This window comes from Amphiprion ocellaris, chromosome 10 (assembly GCF_022539595.1).
Source record: "Amphiprion ocellaris isolate individual 3 ecotype Okinawa chromosome 10, ASM2253959v1, whole genome shotgun sequence".
NCBI lineage: Eukaryota > Metazoa > Chordata > Actinopteri > Pomacentridae > Amphiprion > Amphiprion ocellaris.
Genome location: NC_072775.1, coordinates 21506214 through 21534121, shown reverse-complemented (window position 1 = coordinate 21534121; position 27908 = coordinate 21506214). Strand labels below are relative to the sequence as shown.

General features: G+C 39.5%; 1 protein-coding gene and 1 long non-coding RNA gene across 2 annotated transcripts; one reads left to right on the top strand and one right to left on the bottom strand.

Annotated features, from left to right (window-relative positions):
- The first annotated feature begins 773 nt into the window (after window positions 1–773).
- kiss1ra (KISS1 receptor a) lies at window positions 774–27908 on the top strand. The gene is made up of 5 exons (XM_023268966.3): window positions 774–2039; window positions 8790–8914; window positions 20785–20920; window positions 21032–21270; window positions 23640–27908. Exons 1-5 carry the CDS (start codon window positions 1787–1789, stop codon window positions 24018–24020), a joined length of 1134 nt encoding a protein of 377 aa, XP_023124734.1. The 5' UTR covers window positions 774–1786; the 3' UTR covers window positions 24021–27908.
- LOC129349752 (uncharacterized) lies at window positions 7141–7661 on the bottom strand. The gene is made up of 2 exons (XR_008602864.1): window positions 7575–7661; window positions 7141–7312 (listed from the first exon to the last, which is right to left on the bottom strand). It is a non-coding gene; the product is annotated as an uncharacterized LOC129349752 (long non-coding RNA).

Genomic DNA, 27908 nt, shown 5'->3' with positions numbered 1-27908 from the left:
TGGGAGGACACCAGAGTACCTGGAGAAAACCCAAGCATGTACAAGAAGAACATGCAAACTCCATGCAGAAAGATCCAGGGAAGGGTGGGACACAAACCAGGGATCTTCTAGCTGCAGGGTGAAAGTGATAACCACCGCGCCACTGTGCAGCCCGTAAAATATACAGTAACACTGTACTATGACGCTAGCTTTTGGTTGACCATCTGTAGCTTCTTTGCAGATTGTATTTAGTGTCTTTACTAAAAAAAAAAAAATCCTCTTTTAGTTCTGTCTTGCTGTGATTAATATAATATTTTGACCATAAATGATCAAATGAGCATCCAACAAAAATATTACTGATCAATAATACCATTTGAAATTAAATGTATATTTGGTACAAAGTAAATGATGTCCTTTGGATGACGTTTTAATGCTGCTATTTATGATTACATGTAGCTTAAAAATAACTTTCCCCCCTTCCTCCACTTGACAATGTAGCCGTTGCGTTTCACCACTGCTTCTTTGTTGAGGTATGTTATTTCTGTTGGCTACTGAATTATGTCACTGTAATTCCATGTGGAACAGAATGAGATGGAGGGGTTGGAGTCAATTTTATTTATTTATTTTTTGCCTTTTGCAACATAGATTGAGGGACAATGTTGCTAGGAGACCCTGACATCAGTTATTTATCCCAAAGTCATACAGTAGCCCACATGCATTCATACTCACTGTGTGTATGCGCCTCCTCTCTCTGTGTGTTTTTGCTCTCGCTCATAGCATAAAGCCTCCAGCATCTCCTTCGCTCTGCTCTGTGCTGTCCCTGCTGAAACACAAATTATATTCAACTCAGCTCCGCTCGGAAGATGAGCAGCGGATGGTGCTCGAGGTCTTCTCCCTTTTTTAATGAAAAGCATTTTGTCAGGCACAGTTTTGTCAAGGCTGTAGAGCAAATATTGACTCCTACACTAATCGCCGTCTTTTCTGAATCAAGTTACTCTTCTTTCCTCTGAAGCAAAAGCCCTGAATGGAAGGTTGTGAGACAGACTGGGAATAAAAGCTTGAATCTCACTACGAAGAGCAGCGCTGGAACAAAAATAAATGAAAACGAACTCATCAAAAGGAGAGGAAGCTACAAGTACGGTGGATTATCTGTGGGCATTTGATGACCAAGCTCATAGAGGACTTTTATTTGCTTCTCACTCAGCATACACTCAGCTTGTTCTCAACACATCCCCGGGACTGACTGGACGCTTATCTCACAAGTCAGAAACAGCATGCTTTAGAGCTCGGAGGGGTAATGTGGTGGCAGATAAGGAGTCTCTACTCTAAAGAAAACAACTACTTTCTTCCCTCTCATTCCTCCTCTATCCTTCTGTTCCTTTTTCACATGAACACATATGATTTGTGTTCATATTCCTACTACTGGCTATTTTTAATTCACCTTGCTACCTTTCCCTGTTTCTCTAACTGATCTCTTTCACTCTTCAAATTCTTTACCTCACAAATTCATTTTTTTCCTCATGTCTTAACCAGCTTTCCTTCTGCAATTTCATCCTATCCTGCACCTCACCCCTCTGACTTTCCACTTGTTTTATCTCATCTCTCTTGATATTTTTCCCCTCTTTCCCCATATTTACCTTACTGCTTTCTCCATTTCAAATCGTCTTCTGCCCCTTACCTTCGCCTGAGTGCAGACGGCACTCATTGCATACAAACTGCACACTCTCACACATCTCCTCCTCACACAACCTGCTCCTCTCACTGATTCTCTCACCTCACTCATAAACAGCCGTCCCGTTCTGTCACGATGTACTCCTCCGAGGAGCTGTGGAACTCCACCGAGCATGTCTGGATCAACGGATCCGAGGCAAACTTCTCCCTGGGAAGACATGAGGACGATGCTGATGAGGAGGGAGATCAGCATCCTTTCCTCACAGACGCCTGGCTGGTCCCTCTGTTCTTCTCCCTTATCATGCTGGTCGGACTGGTGGGCAACTCTCTGGTTATTTATGTCATTTCCAAACACAGGCAGATGAGGACAGCAACCAACTTCTACATAGGTGAGCAAATACTACCTATATGCACGTTTGCACTTTGTGAAAGAGAAATTGACACTGATCCAGGGAAAAACCTGATTGAAACAGAAAACATGTGGAGATCAAATGGGGTAAAATGAAGGGCATACAGCATCATGAACTTCAACTTCAGATATGTCTCATAACTGTTTCATGCCACTTTTATCTGGTTCACATCTAATTGCAAACCGATGATGTGCTCAAAAGACCCACAGGGGGCTCACAATGAAGCTCTGGGTATTTTCGCTGAATCTTCATCTGCCAATTAGTACACAGCAACACGGAAGAATGTCTGTACTGATTACAGGCTTCATTTTTACCATCAGAGAGACAGACAGGTGTTCAGGTACGTCCTGAATCACAACAAGTTGTTCAGAAGAAGATGTTTGATTAAACACGTTGAACAATCACTTGCAGAGAGGGTTGTGGAATCCCTGCTGTGTACAATTTCAAATGAATAACTTGTGCAGGGAAGCGATTTTCAATGGTCAATATGCTTCACTTGTTTGCGGTTATTTGCCTGTTTTGCTCAGGGGATTCATATCGTATTAAAGCAATCTGTAAAAACATGAGCAACACCGCATTTGTTAGTTTTATGTCACTTTCTTTGATTTCAGAACTAAAATATTCAGCCTGGAAAGCTATTAGAGAAAACTCTAATTGCTATTCAAAATTCGTACAAATTTTAATTAGATTTTTTAAAGATTGACAAAAAAGAAAATGAATTCCCTTTACTAGTAACAACAACAGAAATATTTTATTGTATTCCTGATTTAATCTTGTATGTTGCTCCTTTTTGTATGTGTTCAAGTGATGTAGGGCTGCTCGATATTGGGAAAGATTATGCTTCAATATATATAGTTTTTTTAATATCATTTTCCTAGAATGAGTAGTGTAATTGTGTGGTGGGGTGCATCTGCATTAAAATTTAAAAAAAATTTGTATTTACAAAAAAAGCTGACATAAGCCATTATGCGCCTCTCTCTCATGGTGTAAAACTGGCAAAGACAACTAAAATGTCTTGTTTTGTTTAGGTTTTTTTGCTTTGGACTGCATCTGACTTTGTAGTCATCACACAGAGCTCTGGGGTGCTGATTTAAATGGACAAACAATGTCATCATGTTGCCTTGTGTGGTGGCAACAATTGCAAGACACTGCGGAGTACCTGTTTGTGGTCAGAGCCACTCTCTCTGTTGCTGAAATATTTCCATTCAACTGATTTCTTTTTGCAACCACATCTTCATTTTTAGTGTTTCTCTCCTGCTCCTCGCTCACTTGGCTGTGCACATGTGGAATCTGCCTGTCAGAAAACTGTGCCTTGTGTATAAAGTCACAAAGAAAAGAAAAAAAAAATCAGTATATCAAATAATCCTTTAATCCTTTCCTGAAGATTAGTCATGTAAAATCAAGACCATGCAAGTTTAATATTTTATTTATTTATTTGCCATGCAGCATTAAAATAGTAGCAAGATGTAATATTTATGTAATTCATTTACCTTACTTTACTTTGCGACTGTTGCATGCGACATGTCTATGCTAAAACTATATATTGTGCAGCCCTCAAGCCAACAACTCCTGAAGAAGCAGGAACAATGTCATTAAAAGAGTGTTTTTCCAGCATCGAACAGATAATTATACATAATGTGACAATGAAAATACGGCATTTATTTTTGTTTCATGTATAAATTCAAGGACAGTTAAAGTCTCCTCATTGACCAAGATATACCTGATGATGTTGTCTGCTGCAGTGTTTTATTTGAATGAATGTTTAAATGTTTCATGTGTGTTATACACTGCATGTCAAAAAAATAAATAAATCGCACACTCTAATATTTCATTGGACCACCTTTAACTCTGAGAACGACACACTTTCACCATGGCATCGTTTTGATAAGCTTCTGCAAAGTGACAGCATTTATTTCTGTCCAAAGTTGCATTCATTCAGTACCAAGATCTTATTTCGATGATGGGAGAGTCGGACCACTGAGCAAAATCTTCTCCAGCACATCCCAAAGATTCTCAGTGGGGCTGAGGTCTGGACTCTGTGGAGGACAATCCATGTGTGAAAATGATGTCTTATGCTCCCTGAACCACTCATTCACAATGTGAACCCCATGAATCCTGGCATCGTCATCTTGGGCCATCAAGGAAGAAAAACTCAAGTGATAGAAAGATCTGATCATTCAGTATATTCAGGTAGTCAGCTGACCTCATTCTTTGGGAACATAACGTTGCTGAACCTGATCAACCCTAGATCATAACTCTAACCCCCACAGACTTGTAGGCACTAGCCATGATGAGTGCATCACTTCATCTGCCTCTCTTCTTACCCTGATGCAGCCATCACTTTGGAACAGGGTAAATCTGGACTCACTAGACCACATGACCTTCTTTCATTGCTCTAAAGTCCAATCTTTATGCTACCTAGCAAATGTAATCCTTTTTTTCTGATTAGCCTCGCTGATCAGTGGTTTTCTTAGAGCTACACAGCTGTTTAGTCCCAATCTTTCATGTTTCCTTTGCATTGTGTGTGTGGAAATGCTCTTACTTTCACTATTAATCATAGCTGTGAATTCATCTGTTGATTTCCTATCATCTAAGAGTTTGTTCCAATGGCATTTGTTCCCCGAAGATGATGGTTCACCACTGTCCTAACACTTTATAATAATGCATTGGACGGTTCTTAACCCGACTTTAGTAGCTTCAGAAATCTCATTAGTTGTTTTCTTTGCTTGATGCAGACCAATAATTTGACCTTCTGAAACAGATTAACATCCTTTCCATGACCACAGGATATGTCTTCCAACATGGTTGTTTAAGAAATAAAAAGCTCCTCACTGCATCAGCTAGGGTTAAGTAAGTTGTTTCCAGCTGAAACATATTCATCACTGCAATAATTATCCAATGGAAGGCTCTTATCTATTTGCTTAGTTAAATTAAAGTATCAACTTTATTTTGGGCAGACAGTGTATTTCATTCTATATCTGCTGCAGTTTGTTAAGCTGTATTTTTATTAGTGCATCAGCACCTCCGTCTCAACCAGCAATATGAGCTTTTCAGGTTTTCCATCATTTCTGCTCAGATTTCTTCATGCACCAGTTGTGTATAGAAACAATGAAAACACCTCTAGGTGTTCAGATACATCTTGAATCACAACTGATTGTTTCTAAGACATGGCACCTTAGTAGAAGCAATCCACATATAATTCCTCTCCTGGGGGTGTTTGGGAACCTTGTTGCATACAATTTGGAATTATTAATTTGTCCAAACAAGCAATTTTCATCCCTCAAGAGGTTTACAATATGCTTCACTTGTTCTGTGCTTATTTGCAAAGGTTTATCATCCCTGCTGATCATACTCAGGGGACTCGTGGGATTAAAGCAACCAATAAACAGAAAGAAGGAGCCCAAGCTTCAGCAATATTTAAGTCACATGCTTCATGTTCGTTAAAATGTAATCACTGGCTGTGTTTCATTGCTGAGTTTCGTTTTTGATGACGCATCAACCTTTCCTTTTTCCTTGGCCAAGTGTTACAAGTGCATGAATATAGATGGAATCATGACGACATATTATCTGGAGGATTCAGTTAATTTTCAAAAGATCTCAAAGAACAGTAGAAATAAAGGGAGTACATCAGTCACACTCATATCACATTTCCTTTGGTATTCAGGGCACACTGACTTGAAAACTGGGTTGTTCTGGTCAGTTACAGCCTGTCTAGAAGAGCTCTGATGTCACTAGAAGAGAAATGCAAAGGTGACTGATTTATTGAGGTGAAATCTACAGAACACAAACAAACAAACAAAAACCAATGAAAAACATGAAAAAATGAAAGCCACACAGATACGTACATAGAAATGAGTTTGTTTTGCAACTGCGCCGTGCAGCTCTGTGATTTCCAGCAGAAACTATTTGTGCCAGTGTTTGCATATAGCGCACAGTGGATGTGACACGAATTTGATCTCAGATAACAGATCCCAAGGCCACCACAGTGAAACAGTTTAATATTTAGCAACATTTGATTAACACCTGCACCATCTGCCTAACCCTCCAACATAACGGTCCAGCAACTGTAATGTGATTAGATCGGCCAGTAAAACAAATGGGAAATATTATGTGGCGTGTTTGTCAGAATGATGGATTAAATGGAGAAACCAAACTGTCAAGGTTATCACTTCAACCTCTGCTTGGTGTGCTATCTGAACGTGAATGTGTGCTATGATGTGCGTTTCTATGAGAATATTGTGTTCCCAGTGTTAAGTTAAAGCGCTTCTTGTGTATTTTTATGAGGCTGTTTGTGTAGGCATAGTGTAAGACCTGCTGGCAGCCAATCAGCAGTTTGTACTTGATTTTTTTCAAAGCTCCTACAGCTCATCACCTTCATCAGGTAAACACATTCTCATTCTGACACAGTCTCTCAGTACTTCACATCAGATGCCCTGGATTTATGTTATTTAAGCTTTAAGAGTCTCAAAACAAAGCTAGAAAAAATCCTGAGGCAGACACAAAAGCAGAAAAGCAAAGAATTGGACTCCAAACAATGGCTGGAAATCGTACAAGACTGCAGTGGTTTGTGCAGATGTTGCATGTTATTATATCAGCTCCTGGTGGTTGATGATAACTCATATCAAACCTTGTCAGGATTTTGTGGTCAAATAGTTAAAGTGAATTCATTAAAACGCTGGGTTTATTTTCACATCTGTGGCACACCAGGAAACATTTGCTTAGGATTTATCCCAGGAAAGAATGATTCATGATGCAATGCGGAACTGATCCCTGGTTTATACACACTGCTGTGTGTTGGTTTAGAGGTGAGGTCCATGTGATAATGAGAACAAGCACTCAGTCCCAACCTCTAAATAATTTAGTGTACCTTTTGGAAGTGATGTAGGACTGTAGCAACAGTAACAATTGCCTTCTTTGTCATGTATTCTGTCAGTTTTTTTTCTACCGTGGTCCATAAAATGTTGACAAATATTCATTCCAGTTTCCCAGAACTCAAGCTTACATATTCAAATGTCTCATTGTGTCCACAGTATGAGACATTCAGGATAATATTACAAAATATTAAGAGGCTGTACCCAGAGAATTTTACATATTTTACTGAAATATAACATACATACAAACATACATCCATCCATCCTTTATCTATACATCATTTAATCCTCATCAGGATTGCAGGGGGGCTGGAGTCTATCCCAGCTGACTTAGAGTGAAGGCAGGAGACACCTGGGACAGGTCATCAGTCTGTCACAGGACTACATATAGAGACAAACAACCACATTCTGTTAAGGTGGGAAAGCAGGAGAACCGAAGCGCAGACACACAGAACTGACTGACAAATGAATAACAAAGACATTTATTAAACCAACAACTAAACCAATACATTAATGGGGAACTGAACTGGGGAAAACAGAACTAAACCAACTACTAAAACTCTACTAACTTTATGAATACAAAAACAGAAGTTTCACAAAACTGAACAGAATTAACAAAACTAAGCTGAGTAGGGGTACTCACGAGATGGGGAAACTGAAAACCGAGGGGGAAAACAGGCTGGGGAAAATCCATGAATAGGGTGGAGCAAACAGAGTCCAAGAAGGGGAAATCCAGGAGGAGGGAGAGTAGCAGCACAGAGCTTAAATACTGGAGGTGAGGTAGAGAACAGGTGAATGGAGTGAACTAATTACTGCAGGTGACACTCATTGCAGTAATCAGCAAAACAGAGTGCAGGCAGGTGAAGCAGGGAGAGAGAGACAGGAGGGAGAGATGACAGACAGACAGAGGGAGCCAGAGAGAGAGACAGGTCAAAACAGACAGACGAGGAACAATGGGAGGAAGAGGGAAAAAGAGAAAAGGAGGAAGAAGGGCAGAGGCTGAAGCAGGATCATAACACATTCACACCTACGGACAATTTAGAATCACCACTTAACCTCAGCATGTTTTTGGACTGTGGGAGGAAGCCTGAGAACCCAGAGAAAACCCATGCATGCACAGGGAGAACATGCATGCAGAAAGATCCCAGACCCAGGCCGGGACACGAATCGGGGATCTTTTAGCTGCAAGGCGAAAATGCAAACCACCAAGTCACTGTGCAGCCCTGAAATATAACATAATAACTATTCAATAAATTTACAATAAATGATAAAAGGTTTGGAGATTAATGTTTTGATTGCTTGATTTATAATGTGCAGAAACTAATGATTAATTTCACTGTCAATTTATCTATCCATTATCATAATTCAGCAATGAGTTGTTAGATCTACAAAATGTCAGAAAATAAATGCTGATCTGTGTTTCTCAAGGTCAAAATAATATCCTTACATGTCTTGTTTTCTGCAAAGTCAAACACTTTACATAGGTCATAGGAGTAAAAACACCAGATAATATTCAAATATTATCTGGTGGAAGTGGAATCAAACAGAATTTTTTAAAAAATTACTCAAATCAGTAAATCCATTACCAAAGCAGTTGGTGATTAATGTACTAGTTGAAAACTAATCGATTAATCAATACAGTTCTACTGCAAATATAATTTTTTCCAATAGTTGAAAGAATTCCCCCAATCAGGCTGCCTCTAAGAAGAAAAAAAGGTAGGTAGGTCTGTTTTCTTGAGAATTATCAGAGAATCCATGTGACATTTGCTTCACCCCACCTTAGACAGCGTATCTATCAAACGCTGCCTCAGACTGACATCACATATCCTTTACTGTCTGTCTTTTTCTCTCTCTGCAGCAAACCTGGCTGCCACTGACATCATCTTCCTGGTGTGCTGCGTCCCCTTCACCGCCACCCTCTATCCCCTCCCTGGATGGATCTTTGGCAACTTCATGTGCAAATTTGTCGCCTTTCTGCAGCAGGTAAAAACATGATTCATATTGTTTAATCCTTCACAGTCATAATGTGCCTTCACGTAGAAGGTCTGTCCTGTTTTGCTTCCTACAGGAGTCACTAAAAATGTCACATTTGCTCATAAATAATTTTAATTCAGTGTTTTTGTTCACAGTGGTGGCATTCTGTGCTTTCATTGCACGTGTCCTTCCACAAGAGCAGCCAGCCAGCGAAGCTGTGTTTCATAGAAAAATCCATCTTTATAATTCTGAAGGAGGTTACAAAAAAAAAACAGTTCAGGATCTCAAGAGAGCTTTATTCAAAAAAAGAGCTATTGTTGCTTTTATATCCAGTTTCGATTTTAAAATGAAAGTAGTTTAAACTAAAAAGAATAACCATCGAGGTGAGTCATAGCTGATAGCTGATTCAACAAAAGGATGACTTAAATGAATCAAAGGGATGTACAAGCCTCAGTCAGACTGGCTGAGGAGACAAAGAGGAACAAAACAATATGCACTGTTGATTGAGAAAAATCGGCTGCTATAAATATGTTGGGGGCAAGAGTGACTCAGGTGGTAGGGCGGGTTTCTACATGACACAAGTTTAGTCATTTGATTGCCAGCAGTTCCACATAGTCCATGAGCAAGACACAACTCACCAAGTTGCTCTCGATGGCACCATGCATGATAACTCTGTCACCATTGTTGTGTAAGTAAATGGATGAATGACCATGAACATATTGTGTTAAGTACTTTGTAGAATCCGGCTATGGTTAAAAGGCACTATCCCCAAGCTTAAAGGCAAAATGAGACACTGTATTCCAGAACCCTGTGAACCTTAAAGCGAAGCCATTTCTATTAGTGACTTTATTTACACACAGCATGCGTACACTACCGATCAAAGTCTGGGGTCACCCAGACAATTTCATATTTTCCATGATAACTCAGACTTTTATTCATGCGCTAAAATAATTGTACAAGGGTTTTCTAATCATCAATTAGCCTTTCAACACCATTAGCTAACACAATGTAGCATTAAAAATCAGCCGTTTCCAACTAGAATAGTCATTTACCACATTAACAATTTCTAGACTGTATTTCTGATTCATTCTGTTATCTTCATTGAAAAAAAAATGTTTTTCTTTCAAAAATAAGGACGTTCCTAAGTGACCCCAGACTTTTGAATGGTAGTGTATATACAACAATACACATTTCAGCTCATTTTTCATTGCAACATAATGTCCTGCACCTTTATCTAAACAGTTCCACTATGGCCACAAGTGGGGGGAACTCAAAGTATAATTTGCACAGGATAACAAAATTATGCCACGAGCTTCGAAATAAAAAATATAGTATTTAATATTTATAATATTTTGCCACAGGTGTTACCAATACTAGTTTTAAAAAGAGGTGACTCCATGTACTGTAGATATTCTACATTAGTCCAGTTCATCTGAAATTCCTTGATGACTGCTGGTGGCAGCTAAGTAACTATTGGCTTCATTCTCATGCTGAGTAACAAAATTTTTATTTTTTTTTTACAGAATGTGATGCAATTTCTTAGATGACACATACAGAAAAAAAAGCTGCTTTGCTTAAGTATCATCATCATTTTAAGCTTAGACTTAATCAATGCTTTTTTTTTTGATGAAATGACGTGTCACAAGCAATTAGTCCAAGGACTGCTGGTAAATTAAAAACCCAATGATTGTTTCTGTTTTAAAAGCTTTCTACTCCAATAAATGATGTAATTTTAGCAGTTTTTGAAAAGTCTCAACAGTTTTTCAACTCACTGCTGTGGTTTGGGATTCAGAGTGTGTAATATTATTGACCTCTATCCATGAGGTGGCAGATTCCAACCAATTAAATACTGTTCCTTTACCAAGCACAGAGGAGAACCTATGGTGGCTGCAACTTCAGCATTCAGACACCAAAGGTTCTCTTAGAGCCAGAGTTAGGTTTGTCCATTTTGGGTGCGTCTATTGAATTCTGACATTATATAGCATAATGTAAAAATTAACACTGATGTCATGATAATGCACACATAATAGTATCATATATAATAATAATATATATTGAATTATTTGGCCAGGATTATCGTTTTGTGAAAATCTGAGTAGAAACATGGCAGCTCCATCAGAGGACCTGGTCCACATGTAGACATGAAGTGCTGATGAAAACACAGTGATATGTAGTTACACTAATAATCCACCTCTGCTAATACATCCCCCTAAATCCAATACAACAGTAGGTCAACAATCCTCAGTTATGGTAGCTGTGATATGTTTTCTTTCATTCCCTTTTTCAGTGATCTCACTACACTCTCCCTGTCAGAGACTGTCTTCCTGTGGAGAGCACAAATATTCCACAGCGCTGATGTGTGCCACTCTGATTTAACACCTCGTCACTGAGCTTGATGTTCAATCATATTCATCTCTGAACTTGTGCACCAGTCATATTTCAGTACATCACCTCTGAAGATAACAGTGTGTCAAAGAAACCTGTGGTGAACAAAAGAAAAATCCAAATCACCTTAATTCAGCAGTAACAGATTTCTTTGGCTACTTGGCAGCAGCACAACAAGCTGCCCACAACACTAAATTATAAAGTGTTTCTTTAAACCCTCAGCAGACAGTTACTATCGTCCATTTGTAGTTATGTTTCTGGCTTCTCTGGCTAGACCAAACAGTCACTCTCCTCTTAGCTCTAGTCTGTTCTGTAGCAGCTCCTGAGGGGAATATCTGGCTCTTTAACAGTGAAATGCTCCACTGTGTTCACCAGATAGCTGCTCTGTTTGTCTGTCTGCTGTTTGGTTCTGGGCAGATAGTGTAGAGTTAAACAGACTCGAAACACCTGCGATCATACAGGGATGATCTGACAGTTGAAAATGAACTACAATCAGTAAATTTGTGTGTTGTTACACCAAAACAGTGAGCAGGGGATAATGTGCTCCTTAAACTGGTTCAGACCTTCACTGAGATCATCCATCAGTGTCCTGTTTCATAAAGGTGAAAGGCGGCGCATTGAAATCCCAATGAATGTAATAAAAGCATCAAGGTGAACAATCAAACCAAACAAATATATGTTTTCATTTAACCTTTATTTAACCAAGAGATCCTTTGAATTTACATCTCTTTTTCGATTATAACGTTACAAAAGGTTTGTAAAACTAAGCATAGCAACAACTGACATACAGAAAGTACAGCACAATAAAACAGGGGATTAAGAAAATGAAATCCAGCTTAGAACTAACAACTGCACTCTTCACTTTCACATCTTTTGATCAAAGCTTTTAACTCTCCCATGGAGACAAAAATCATGAAGCTGTCAGCTTCTGAAGGTTACACCAGGATCAGGGAGGGAGTCAGGAAAAGGACGCTCTGCTAAGTTCAGAACAAATCCTGCATAGAATTACAACATCTATATAGTGATATTTGCTGTACAATGAGTTGTATATAAACTGAAGAGAGCTGTGATGCAACAAAAAGTAGAGACACCACGATACAAATAGATAATGTCCTCATAGTGTCAAACACCTAACAACAGTCTGTACAAGCGTTTTCCTAAGCACTAATCAAGGCAGATCCTATTGTGGTAATAAAAATGCAACCCAACCATCTTTTTTTCTTTTGCTAGATGCTCATTATGCTTTCTAATAAATTATCCTATCATCCACCCAGATAACCAAGTACTTGTAGGAAGACAGTTTTTCAGTTATGTCCCCTCCTAAAGTCTGATTTCTTCCAGTATGTGAAATTGCAAGCTATGGAAAAGTTCATAAATTAGGTTTTCTTAGTATTCAAAGCCAACCTTACATTTTGCAATGAGGCCTGCAGCTGTCCAGAGCCTATCAACAGCCCGGCTCAGGAAAGTGAATACAATACAGTGTCATCTGCATATAAAGATGCTGTTAGCTGCATGCATGTCCTTTCTTCACAAAGTTATTTATAAAATAGAAAATGAGTAAAGGTCAGTCAATTATTGCTAAACAATACATAAGGGCATCAGGGCATAGAAGGTCCACAGGAATTCATCCACAGGCATTTGCCTCTTGCACAAATGCATCATAATGAGGAATCTATACAAGGACAGGTGAATTTGTGCAGCTTATTTAGAAAGGCAATAAATGTAAATTTAATTGCAGTTTGTCAGTTTAGCCCCTTTTAGTCATGCACTACTTTCTATAAATCTGAACATACCAGCTTCATCTCTGAATGTGCACTGTGGCCACTTTCCCCTAAACTTCCTATCATCAATCTTACTAGGTTTGACCGTAACATTTCTGCATCACTTTCAACACAGCTGAAGTCAGAACTGTGTTAACAGATAGATACACACAAGTGATCAAACTTGAAGTTGTATGAAGCAATTTGGGGAAGGTTGATTCTGCATTTCTTCTAAAAATTTTTCAGCAGTATTGGTTTCCAAAAAACACAGTTTGGCTTCAAAATCACAAACCACCTTTTTCATTAACGTTGCTCTACAAATTCACAAATATTATAAACTGAAATGTTGATAAAAATCAAACTTTACTGCAATAAATACAGACATAAACAGGTCACATTAATGAGACTCACCAATGATGAATATAATTCAGGTTGTAACAAAAGTGTGCTTAATTACTCCTCCAAGGAATGCGGTGGAATTATGTGACGACTGGCATACATTTGTCCGTCTGTCTGTCTGTCTGTCTGTCTGTCTGTTAGCAACATCACTCAAATATGGACCAATGGATTTGGACAAAATTTTCAGGGAAGCTCAGAAATGACTCAAGGATCAAATGATTAGATTTTGGCAGTGACGCGGCTTATAGTCTAGATCCACGGTTTTGATAAATATTTCTGTATCATTGTGAGATAGTAGAATGGCGTCACTGTAACTATGACAACAAGTGAGCATTGCGTCAGCTGCCTGCTGACGATCACATGATTGCGATCCGACAACAAATCTTACAGCGACATATCCATCAGAAATGATACAAGGAGCAACTGATTAAATTGTAGGGGTGTTTCTGAGTCCCATCAATTCCCGCCACCCGCTACATATTTAGATCACGTGATTCGGTATTCTCACATAATGTGCACATGCAGAACACATCCTGTGCTCACTGCAAGTTAATTTTTTATTAAAGATTTCATCCGTCGGAAATGATATAATGACTGAGCAGCCTTGGTGGAGTACTGTGCTCTCTGAGTGCTTTTCTTGTTTCAATCTGTTGCCTCCAGCAGTTGGTAGTAGTTTTCCTGTGTTTATGAAATACCTGCAGCATAAGACAGCAGCAGGATCTATATGGGTGTCTCTAAAGTTAGAGAGTTCTGTGCATTTACATACATGGAGCAATAAGAGTACCTTCATTCTAAATGTCAAATGATCCCTAACATGGAGGCAGGGTAGTCAGGATTCAGCAGCAAGTCACATCATACGCTTAAGTCTGTTGTGACCATCCTCAGATATTTTTTATTTTAATGTTTAGAAAACTGTAGTTAGACTATCATCACACATGGACAGAATTTTCAGTGTCTAGGAAACTCATAAATAAATGATAGTTATTAGTTATTTGGACAGTTTGATAAGCTGCCATTAGTTCACATTTATTTATCAGTGCATTGTGAAGTATTATACATCACTCAGCGTTCTGTCCAATCTCACCTGCATGACAAATATCAAATGCATACCTTGGCTTTCTCCATCACTGTGGTAGGTATATGTGAATCAGGTCGTGGAGAATGAAAATGTAAAAGTGACATATGAGTGCTGTTGCTTTCCTAGATTGACAGACCAGCAAAGCTCTTAACTCCATGTTTGAAAGGGGACTTTATTGGATCTTAAAAGGTTACACTTCTCTACTATATTGTAATTGCACCTAGTCAGGCACAAATAATGTTTTCTCTGAAAACCATCAATCCAAGGTTGAATAGGCTACACTGTCTACTTAGACTGATGGTCTAAAAGAAGTGAAAGGCTACCATAGCTCCTCTTCAGTTAATGAGCGATCTGTGAACAGAGGGGAAAAAACACCATGTTCCCTTTAGAGAACTAGCTTGATTAAGGTGTCCGGTAAAATGAATTAATTTTCAATTTTAAGTGAAGTTTGGTTTTGGTTTGTTTAAAGTGTAAAAAGGTATTAGACAGTCCATCAGTCTCAGAAAAGAGATATATGTTTACTTTTGAATGCAGACAGAGTCAGTGGATGGACATGGATAAAAAACTAAGATGTCATTCTCAGAGGTAAGAACACAGACATCCAGGCAGGCAGAGAGGGTAAAACATTATAACTGAAAGGACATAGATGTGATTCGGTTTATTCACCTGAACATATAGATTTGTGGCTTGCAAGCTTATCTTTGGTGAAAAAAGGACTCTGAGTCTGAATCTTCTCTTTTAGGCAAAGCAGGTGTCTGTCACGCCAGCCTCTGTGTGCTTTTCTTCCTGTTCGCACAAACACTTACTCTGCCCTTTATCATCCAAACCTGCGAGTGTTTTAATTAGTTTCTATGACAGGAGGCCTGTCACCATTTATTATTACATGTACATGACAGAAGGGTAATTAGGTTCTTAATGATTCTTATGAGACAGGAGGACTAACCGCCCTTTTTGCCTCAGTCACTCACATTTTTCATAGAAATAAGAGCCGTTAGCCAGAGCTGTGTCTCCGAATCTCCACAGTTCAATGAAAACACCCAAAGGGAAACGATGGGTGAAGTGAATCATGTCTACTGCGTTTACATTCAGCTTCTGTGAAAACAGCATGGTGAATGATGATAGATAGCCTTACTGCTGCTACTATGTCACATAGTACAGTTTGATAGAACAACAGAGAACTGCCGAGGGCTTGATAAGATTATTGACCGATATACATTACTTCACAAATACGCTTCTTTTTTTTTTTCATTTTTCACTCACTTTCATCTTTTCAAGTACTTTTGTTAGAGTGTAACAAGCACAGCAATATTACTGCATCAGTGCAATATCTTACATCAATATTACAATTTTCAGTTTGATCACAGCTGCACAGATCACTCACAGCGTAATACTACTACTACTACTACTACTACTAATAATAATAATAATAATATTTTTGATTTATAGATGCCATTTCAAAACACCCCAGGACACCGTACCAAGTTAGCACACCTTCACATCGACAATATAAAACTTTACGATGTAAGAGGTTTAAAAGAAGAAAATTTAGCAGTTTTTTAAAAAATGAAAAAAAGAGGGATGGAAGTCAGAGTGAGTAGGCTTGTTTGAACAGGTGGGTTTTGAGATGGGATTTGAAAATGTCCAGCGTGTCAATGTTTCGGATGTCAGGTCTGAGGGAGTTCCAGAGGTGGGGGGAGCCCATGGTGGTCATACAGGCAGGAGCGATGGTGAGGTTGAGGGAGGACGATGATCTGAGAATCTGGCTGGGTGTGTTTATGTGTAGGAGTGCAGTTAGGTACTAACTAGGTAGAGGCGAGGTTATGGAGGGCCTTGGAGGTTAGGAACATGGTTTTATAAATAATCCAGTGTGTGATTGGGAGCCGGTGAAGTTGCTGGAGAACAGGAGTGATGTGGTGGAGAGAAGGTTCCTGATGATGATCTGAGCTGCTGCATTCTGAACTGGTTGGAGTTTATGGAGGGACTTGAAGGGGAGAGAAGAGAGTTGCAGTAAACCAGGCGGGAGGTAACCAGAGAGTGGACCAGGATGGAAGTATGCAGACGGAGTGATGTTACTGATGTGGGTTTGGAATGGCTGACACCCAGACCTTTGACCTGACGGGAGATAGTAATGGTGAAACTGTAGGCTTTTGTGAGAGTGGAACCTCTGTTTTGTCACTGTTGAGTCTGAGAGAGTTGGAGGAGAACCAGGATCTGATTTCCTGTAGGCAGTCACCACCTTGGGTTTGCAGCAGATTTTCAATTTACTTGTAATTTGCATTCCAACACACACACACAGTAAACACACAGGAATCTACACACAGATGCATTCTTTAGAATGCACTCTTAAGGTGTCCTCACATGATGGTATAAATACATTCTCTTTGCAATGTCCGATTCCATTTCTTTGAATGGAAACTATGCACTGAGGTTTGTGCATTCTTGATGTACCAGCCGTCTTAAAAATCATCAGATCGTTATGCCCATTCCCTCAGTGGCCTCAACACTGAACTCATCATGAACCCTTTTCTGTCTTTCTCATCACATCCTTTGAAGCCGTGATGTGCTGCTCCAAACCTCTGGAGGGTAATGGGGTGCTGGCTTCATAGTTGCAGATAAGAGGTGGAGAGAGAAAGAGGCAGACACATAGACAAAGGGGAACAAAATTAGATCCCATTTGGACGAGAGCATAGAGGGAACTTTTGACCCCTTATCTTTTCACCCTGCTGTACATATTTCAAAGCAATGTGAATCAGTTTACTTCAAGTGAACACAATATCATTTATATGAAGTGGATGGAAGGTGCTGGGCTCGCTTTGTGTCATCCTGCTATACTGAAAATCAGTGTACAGATGTGAAAACCAGCATTAGAGACACTCTGAGGAACATGGTGAATGTGAGTTGACTACCAGTGTTAGTGTCTTTTATCCTGTGGTGATGTATCTTGAAAGATATCTGAGACTAACACTATACTTACAGACTTTAGAGAATGTAATATGTGAGAATAATGCATCTTTGGAGTTCAGTTCAGTGTTTGAAGAAAAAAGTTTCTTTTTCAAAGTCAAACATTTCTGCTGCAACATGAATTCTACATTTGGCCTTTGATTGGCATTCTCCTGTTAAGCCTGAGAATAATTGAATCAAGCATCATTGAACCCTATTAAGAATTAAAATGGATGATTTTTTCATATGCTAATGAAAAGTACTTATCACGAATGCAGCCACCTCTCTTCTTCCTGTCTTCCTCTTCCTCCATATGCCTCTTCCCTCCCTCCCTCACTCTTTATCATCCCCCCATGCTCTTCAGTTTAAAAGCAAAACTCATTAGCAAAACATCAGACAAGCTGTAGAAAGAGTGTGAACAAAAAGGCTTCTTGAACTTGAAAAAGGGCGAGGCAAGCCAAAACAATTTTAGAAGGATGTGTCAGAAAATTGTGAAATGCTCCCTGAGGAAACAATCTGCAACAGACTACATTTAGACTGCAGGACCCAATTCAGATATTTTTTGCTGATATGTGACTCAGACCTGTTTTTGTGTTGGAACAGCACAAATCACATGACATTTGATCTATTCTGATTCAGACCACTTCCATATGTGGTCCTAAATCAGATACAGGTCTGATTATCTGCAGTGCAACCTCAGTCACGCATTCAAATCAAATACATGAGCTTTCCGTAAACACAAGAGTCTAGTGGAGAAGCACTGACAGATGGGTTCAAAGTCGCCCCTGATCCTGATATTTTGAATAAAATCTGTTTTACCAAAGCCATTCACGTCACAATCCCACCATTCCTGGCTCCAAGTCTGCATCAGTACACACCTTTGTGTGAAAGTAGCAGGCATGGCTCCACATAAAGCCACAATTATAAATTTCATTACAGTCTTTTCAGGAAATTTTTTTTTAAATGCAAACTTTCTTTATTTATTAGTTATTGATGATCAGAAACTATAAAATGTGTCCATTTAATATAGATGTACCCACAAACAAAATGACCCTGCGTTGAGCACAGGCGTGTGTTACATGTGTACGTTATGTACAGATACCGAATCATGTGACCTAAATATGTAGCAGGCAGCGGGAACTGATGGGACTCGAAAACACCCCCACAATTTAATCAATTGTTCTTTGTATCATTTCCGACAGACAAGTCCTGATAAGTCTGCAGCGATCGATTTGCAGTAGGATCACAATCACGTGATCAACTATAAGCTGCATCATTTCCAAAATTTAAGCAATTGGTCCTTGTGTCATTTCTGACGTACCCTGAGAATTTCATCCAAATCCATTAGTCCGTTTTGGAGTAATGTTGTGAACAGACAGACAGACAGACAGACAAACGAACACCGATTGTCACATAATTCCGCCGCGTTCCTTGGCAGAGTAAAAAGTAATGATCATATAAACAGTAGAAAATTCAGGAGATGTTTGAAGCCACTGTGCAAGAGTATATTTTAACTCAATCCATAATCTTTTCCTGAATCTGAGCAGATGTTTAAGGGTCAATTCATGCTTTCTGTGTCTGTGTGCGCAGACCAATCTGGACAATAACGCTGCAGTTCTACTACAATAAGGTCCCACCCATCCACTACATGGACGACTACATTACACCTCATATGGAACACAGAACAACACACTTTGAAGCTTTTACAGGGTACGACAGCTACTTACAGATCGGGTTGTAGTTCCTTGACAGTGAATGCTCCTGAGGTATGTCAAACACAGGATATGTGGAGAATTTAGAACTTACCACTGTGTTTCTGCTCCGTTGATGAAAAGCATGTACGAATCAAAGCTGAATTATAATATACAAATCAAAGTTCCTCTGAGGGAATCTGTTTTGTCTCCCCTCACCAGCATTTGTTTTGAGCTTCATTTGTTTTCCAGGTACATGAACAGTGGGTTCAGTTTTTTTATTGTTTGATGCCACTCTGTCACAACTTCATCTGTCAGTGACTAATGATGCTTAGTAAAAGTTTAATCAGAAAGACTGTCTCAGACCTTTGATTTACATTCTCACTTTCTTCTGCCTAACTTATCCCAGCTGACTGAAACCGTTGCTCCCTCTGGTAAACCAATCAGCAGATTTTGCTATAACAGCTGTCTCTGAACCAATCATTTCCCTGCTGTCATTTTTAAAACTGTTCCATTTTCTGCTGCTGCCATTTCAGCATCAGTGCCATCAATTCATTGCATACAATTTATTGTTTGGTTTTACCTGTGGATAGGGGAACATTTGGGAATATTTAAATCTTAAATCAAAAATACATAGTGTTAACCCCGCTGATATCAAAACTAAACTTGTTAAGACTAACAAAATCAAGACTAAATTATAGGTTGCTTTTATGTCAAGCTGGCATGAATCACCTATTTTATATACTGTATTAAGTATAATTTATACCTTTTTAGATACACTACTGTTCAAAAGTTTGGGGTCACCCAGACAATTTCATGTTTTCCATGAAAACTCACACTTTTATTCATGTGCTAACATAATTACACAAGGGTTTTCTGATCATCAATTAGCCTTTCAACACCATTAGCTAACACAATGTAGCATTAGAACACAGGAGTGATGGTTGCTGGAAATGTTCCTCTGTACCCCTATGTAGATATTCCATTAAAAATCCAGCTAGAATAGTCATTTACCACATTAACAATATCTAGACTGTATTTCTGATTCATTTAATGTTATTTTCATTGCAAACAACTGCTTCTCTTTCAAAAATAAAGACATTTCTAAGTGACCCCAAACTTTTGGATGGTAGTGTATATATTTCTGTTTCCCTTGGGTCTATTTTTTTTTAAATTGCTATTTATTTTCTGTCTTGGCAGCTTATGTTCTTCCCACTTCTTCTTGTTCTGAGGATTGGAGTATTTTTCCTTGCATGTGGAATATATAACATTCTAAGCCACCCACGGGGCAGACCCAGAATTGGGCTACAAGCTCTGGAGACCAGAGTGATATAAGCTTCTTCTTATTGTATGTCTACAATTCTATTTCCTGGGATCATTCTTTGATAGGTTTCCATGAGAGACGAGGGTTTTCTTCTCCTTTCCTAAATCCACATGGCTTATGTGGGCTATTTCTATACCTCACTGAATGCCTTCAAGTGTCACGTGAAAAATCCCATCACGTTGATCAGACATGTCTTTTGTGTACAGCCCTGGGACTGTAGTGCACATCAGGGCACCACAATGCCTATGTTTTACACATTCAGTGAGCATAATGCATGTGTACTTCATGTATGTGTTTCTTAGGTGACAGTACAAGCCACCTGTATCACCTTGACAGCTATGAGTGGAGACCGCTGTTATGTGACAGTCTACCCTCTGAAATCTCTGCGCCACCGCACCCCAAAAGTAGCCATGATTGTCAGCGTCTGCATTTGGATTGGTACGTCTTGAATGCATTTATTAATTCTTTTAAAATAATTCACCAGTTGTATATAAAATAGGAACATTTAGTGTGCATGATTTTACCTAACACTACTGGTTTCCTGCTCAGGCTCCTTCATTCTGTCCACCCCGATTCTGATGTACCAGCGTATAGAGGAGGGTTACTGGTATGGCCCGAGGCAGTACTGCATGGAGAGATTTCCCTCTAAGACACATGAGAGAGCTTTCATCCTCTACCAGTTTATTGCTGCCTACCTCCTGCCTGTGCTCACTATCTCCTTCTGCTACACTCTGATGGTGAAGAGGGTCGGCCAGCCCACTGTGGAACCTGTAGACAACAATTATCAGGTATGGATCAAGTTTGTTTTGTGTTCAGTGGTATTTCCTTTACATTGAGATATGAGCTCAAGTCATTGCTTGTCATTCATCCATCTATGCCTTATCTGTTCACTGCTTAATCCTCATTGGGGTGAAGGTAGTTGACCCTCTGGACAGGTCACCAGTCTATCACAGGGCTACAAACAATCACATTCACACCAACAGATGATTTAGAGTTGCAAATTAATATCTGCTTTGGACTGTGCCAGAGGACCTGGAGAAAACACACACATGCACAGGGAGAACATGCAAACTCCATGCAGAAAGATCCCAGGCCCAGGCCGGGACACGGACTGGGGATCTTCTAGCTGCAAAGCAACCATGCTAACCACTGAGCCACTGTGCAGCCCGCTTGTCAGTCAATTAAACATTAAAAAAATCTTCTCTTTATGTTAGCGGTACCTTTCTCTTTTCTTGAAAATGTGTTTTAAAGCATTTTTCTTTAAAGTAGCTTTAATGAAGTGTTAAATAACAATGGAGCAAAAATGTCATTTCAAAGCTTGCAGTGATAAATCCACTCAGAAAGATAACCTTCACTCCCCTTTAGCTCGAAGGAACTTTTTGCTGTCTTTCAGTTCATCATTTTGGTTTTAAAGCCCAAACCTTTACATGCTTTCTGAACAAAAACATGAGAAAAAATATTTTAAAATGAAAATAAAATATGAAATGGACACGCACAGCTTCAAGGCAGCTGCACTGACTTTTTGTTTGAACTTCCAGTCTTTAGTTTGCAAGTCTCAACTATTCCCTGTATTTTTAAGCTCAGTCTGTGCAGTTACAGGACAAATGTTGGTGTGGCAGGGATTTCTTTTAGCATGGCAACTCTTCATAGCATCGCAGTTCTGTGGTCATTTCCCAGAGGTCCTGGCAAGATTTAACAGGCAGTTTACTGGACCAATGGCAGAGAAGGAAGGCCACACCACAAAGAGTCCCTGCTGTTTGTACATTTCTCCAGTAACTGCAGAGATCCACTTCAGAAACACAAACAGAACCTCAAACCAAGAACACTGGCAGTACAGTCACACAGAAGCTGTCATTTTAGATATAAGTAATATTTAAACTAATTTTACAATGAATATAATTAGAGTTATTGGGGAATGATTTGCCGTCCTGAATTTCATTCTGATTGGACCAATAATAGGCACTTTTCTGAAAACACAATCTGTAAAACTTCACTCTACGGTACATGTGCAGCACCAAACCGCAGATAGAAACACTGAGGAACTTGCTGGTGAACACAGTTGCACACATATTTTTCTCAGGAGTTTGGGGAAACCAAAAACTGAGCGAAACCAAGAGTAAATATTGGCCATCGTTTCAAAGGAAACATGACTCCAAATTAACAATGACGAATTTGTTGTTTGTGGAAAAAGAGCTTTTTGTTCCTATGAGTATCAGCATATCAACCAAAAAAAAGTGTCAGTTTGGTGTTTACAGTTTCTTTACACTGACCCAAAATTACCAAACAACAGAATGCAATTGTATATAGTGCAAAAAGAAAGATGTGAGTATCACGTATTACACCAGAGAGAAGTGAATTTATTCAAGCATCCATTGAGTTGGGCAGAGTTGCAGTTAGATTTGGGCCTTGAAAATGTGGTATCTAGCATTAGTCAATATATGTACAGTGAGTTCTGCAATAAGTCAGAGGTTAAACTGGAACACAAACACACACAGAAACACACTAACAGCACACGCTTTTGATTGCTGGCGATTGATCAACAAACGGTTTGGCTGATTATCAGATCCAAACCAGATATTGCTGTTTCTTAGTTTTTTTATTTTATACCAATTCCTGTTGAAATTGAGTAATTTTAAAAGGCATTTTAATTCAGTTTTGTGTAAGGGTGAAGGCAAGGGACACCCTGGACAGGTCACCAGTCTATCACAGAGATACACTTATAGACACACCTACGAACAATTTAGAGTCACCAATTAATCTCAGCATATTTTTGGACTGTGGGAGGAAGCCGGAGAACCTGGAGGAAACACACACATGCACAGGGAGAACATGCAAACTCCATGCAGAAAGATCCCAGGCCCAGGCCGGGACACGGACTGGGGATCTTCTAGCTGCAAGGCGGCAGTGCTAACCACCGACACATAACGTAGTTAATCTCTTGAATAATAGTAGGGATATTATTGATCCTGAAAAAGCATATTGGTCGACCCCTACTAGCTAGTTTATGGCTAACATTGGTAAAACTGGCGCATTGGCTGTTTGGTCTGAATACACAGAAAGTGCAAATTGCCCAGTGGTCAAATTTGCCTGAGTCACGTAAACCTAAGGTATGCACTGCTTTCAGATTAAATCTCTTCTCTTCTTGCTTCCTCCTCAGGTGAACCTCCTCTCTGAGAGAACAATCAATATCAGGAGCAAAGTCTCCAGGATGGTAGTGGTGATCGTCCTCCTCTTCGCCATCTGCTGGGGTCCCATCCAGATCTTCGTCCTTTTCCAATCTTTCTATCCAAACTATCGTCCCAACTACGCCACATACAAGATCAAGACATGGGCCAACTGCATGTCCTACGCCAACTCCTCTGTCAACCCTATAGTTTATGGCTTCATGGGAGCCAGCTTTCAGAAGTCCTTCAGGAAAACCTTCCCCTTCCTGTTCAAGCACAAAGTCAGAGACAGCAGCATGGCTTCGAGGACTGCCAATGCCGAGATCAAGTTTGTAGCTGCAGAAGAAGGCAACAATAATAATGGAGTGAACTGATTCAGACCATTGAAATTAGGCAGAATGAGATTATTGTTTGTATCCAAAGCTCGGAGAAAATTATAATAATGATAAATGCCGGCCATGAGTTCACTGTGTAAAAGCCTTCATAGAGCAACTGGCTAATTTCAAAGGTACACACCGTGCTTTGGCAGACATGTTCTAATTTTTGTTAATGAATACAGCTGATTAACAAACTGATGTGGGGAAACACAGACAAACAGTACAGGTGGACACAAGAGTGTTTGGCACAATATGTTACCTGTTCCACTGCCAAGGCCAGCCAGTGTTGGCGTACAACATGAACCAGTGTTCTGTCAAACACCACAGACAAATAAAAGAAGAGAGTAACGCACATCTGATGAAGAAAGAGGATCATTTGGCCTGAAAGCTGCTGGCAGGAGTCCTAATCCCTGTAAGATCTCATCAGGTCTGCAGCTTTGTATAAACAGTTCAGCATTTGAACAGATGATGATTACATACAGTGTATTAGACCACATCGGAAAAGACTGAACACTAAAGGTTGAATGGTGAATTTTGAATGAAGATTCTAATTTAACACTATGGAATGGATGTTTGTGGATTTGTTTTTGTTTTTCTATGTGGATGACATTTGTTTCTTCACTGGAATCAGAGAGAATAATTTAACTGGACACACTTTCTGTATCTATCATTCAGACAAACAGTGATTTTGTGTTTCAAACCAATAGTCTGACATTTTGAAAATACACATATTTACTTTCTTTGCAGGAAGTGGGACCTTCTCTGCTAACTCTCTGCAAAGAAAGTAAATTGATGCAGGGAGAAATAGCTGGCTTTGCTCTCTGCTGATTAAAAAAAAAATGCACCTACCAAAATCTCTAAGCTCAACAATTAACATATACCTTGTTGTTTTAAAATTATTCCATCAAGGAACAGTGGAGTTATGTGACGATCAGCGTACATTTGCTTGTCTGTCTCAAAAACAGATTAGTGGATATGGATGAAATTTTCAGGGAAGGTCAGAAATGACACAAGAACTCATACTGAAGTTATTGTGAATGGGGATTTGCAGCTTGTTAATAGCATTCACTTAAAAAAAAAAGATGGACTCCCTGTGTCAGCTCACTGACTAGTATAATTATATAAGAATTAATGTATTGTATTTTCGACTTTTTGTGCCGTCATTTCCAGCAATGTTTTGTGTTTTTTGGCTGTCCATCTGTCCGTACATCTGTCCCATTCTCATAAATCGATTGAATAATGAATTGATTAGAAGTTACAGGTGAAAGGTCACTGTGTCACAAGACTCACAAAACACATATTTGGCCAAAAATCAAGAATTCGCAATCATGACAAAATTTGACAAACATGGAGAAAATGATGACGTGATGACTTTTTAGATCCAAAAGGCGTAAATGCAATATGACTATGTGGTGGAGGCATACAACTGCAAGGCCCTAATTCTGTTTAACCCTTAAATGACCAGCGTTCTTATCATACAACCATCTTTAGCTTTTGCAACTATGTATCTCTAAACCTGACAGTAAACATTCTGTCCATTTTTTGTGAGGTGGATCTGCAGGGTGGAGCAGCTCTTCTTTTTGCAACCCAAACAACCAAAACACACACTCCTCAGTTAATGCATCTCCATGGAGGTTGCTGTTGAGGCAATATCCATCTGTATTAGTTGCAAATACAGTGGAACAAGATGACTTACTTTTCCACCTTCAGCCAGCTGTGGACTTGTGAGGTCAACGCTCAAATATTATGGCTTTCTGTTTGTTAAGAATCCAGTGAAAGGTAGCATCCAGCTGAATGTTTGAGTTTCTCTGCTGCCAAGTGTGATTAGTGGAAGGTGAAAGGTAGCATCCAGCTGAATGTTTGAGTTTCTCTGCTGCCAAGTGTGATTAGTGGAAGGTGAATGAGGCAGGGGTCACAACCGGTGAAGCACAGATGGTGTTTATTTTTCTTTTGTGTCCCACACACAGACGTTCCCATCCAGGTGTTGTTTATTGGAATCAGCTGTCACATCTTCTCTGAGAAGCACCCTTGCACAATCGTGCTCAGACTAAGCTTCAAACGGTGGAGGTGACTCATATGGCCGGTGCCCCATGGTGGGAGAGCATTTCTAAGGATTTGTAACGCGTTCAGAGAGCAGCCATCTGGTTATAGAAATACAGCATATCACAGTTATAGATCTACAAGGCCTTTGCCAGCTCTCCACTGTCTATATACAGTCCTTTTCTATCCATCCCACGCACGGACATTCAAAACCAGAATGCCAATCATGGCCCATAGAAAATCTGTTAATGCAATTTTCATTTGAATTGCAGATACTGTAGGACTTGCTGTCATCAGCAGTCCATCTGGATGACATTAAAGTCTCTTGAAAGGAAACCAAAGAGCTTTTGGCTGCTATAATTAGTCATAAACAGGTAACAGGAAGGGTGCCATTAACTGAGAGAAACAGCAGGCATATTTTGTGAAAAGAAGAAGATAAACATTTAGTTACAGCCTCTGAATATAACTAAAGTTAATGTAACCTGACATGCTTATCAGTAGATACTAAAGATATGTAACACAGGATACAGTTACATGAATCAACCAATTTTTGCTCTGGTTAAAGCAAATATCCTGACTTTCCTTTTTATTAAAATGAATTTGAGCTGTTCTCTTTTAGGGCTGCACAGTGGCTTGGTGATTAGCACTTTCACCTTGCAGCTAGAAGATCCCTGGGATCTTTCTGCATGGAGTTTGCATGTTCTCCCTGTGCATGCGTGGGTTTTCTCCAGGTACTCCTCCCACAGTCCAAAAACATGATGAGGTTAATTGGTAATTCTAAATTAACCGTGGATATGAATGTGAGTGTGATTGTTTGTCTCTGTATGTATCCCTGTGATAGACTGGTGACCTGTCCAGGGTGCCCCCTACCTTCAACCTAAGTCAGCTGGGATAGACTCCAGCCCCCACGACCCTAATGAGGATTGAGTGGTGTATAGATAATGTTTGGATGTTCTCTTTTAGTAGGATGTGATTAAAGCTCCATCTATAATTATAATGTCATAAAAAGGCAGCCAACAGAAGGACATGTCACTCAGAGTCCTCAGCAAATGGAATAAATTACACTGTACAAAGTGCATTGGAAGGCCATTTATTTTCAACTGAATGCTGCTGTAAAACATGCCTTAACATGTTTAATGCTAATGACTGCTTATTGCTTTTTAATGTGTACTAATTGTGCTTGTGTTCCTCCACATGGCGCAATGTGCATCCATTAGGACCAAAGTCATGAATAATATGTACATTACTGTGCAAACGTCTGATGCACTTCAGATGTTGAGATTCTTATTTGTCACACAAAACCAACAGGGAGGCATCTCATCAGTCCTGAAATTATTCTGCAACATGACAACGATCTCAAACCTACAGCTGGAGTCATGAATAACTTCATAGCAAGGAGTCCTGCAGCAGATAGTGCAGCCTCCACAGAGCGCTGATCCCAACATCATGGAGTCATTCTGGGTTTACAGGAAGAGACTGAGGACACTGAGACAGACGGAATACACAGAAACGATGCTGAATAACCAACCTGCTGACTACATCGAAAAACTGTGCTGTTGTGGTCTAAAGGACAAGGGTGGTGACACCAGATATTGATTTGATGGGGGCGTTTTGTGTTTACTGGACTTTATATTGTGTTATTAAGTAAAATACTATTCATGGTCTTATTTTTTGAAAACATTCTCACTTTATTTTTACTGCTCTACGGGTTTGCTCAGCACTGTATGTTTTGTTACGCTTCTTCAGAGACTGTGATTCTGTTGTATGTCTGCTCTGGTTCAAACTAATTTTCTGTCTACGTTTGGCTTTAACCTCCTTGTACAATAAAATATGGTCACATTTCGA

Bases quoted from the DNA above. Each gene is read 5' to 3' on its own strand.
- kiss1ra (XM_023268966.3), top strand. From the start codon at position 1,787: ATGTACTCCTCCGAGGAGCTGTGGAACTCCACCGAGCATGTCTGGATC. The intron at 2,040-8,789 runs GTGAGCAAATAC...CTCTCTCTGCAG, and splicing joins AGCAACCAACTTCTACATAG to CAAACCTGGCTGCCACTGAC. The intron at 8,915-20,784 runs GTAAAAACATGA...TGTGTTTCTTAG, and splicing joins TTGTCGCCTTTCTGCAGCAG to GTGACAGTACAAGCCACCTG.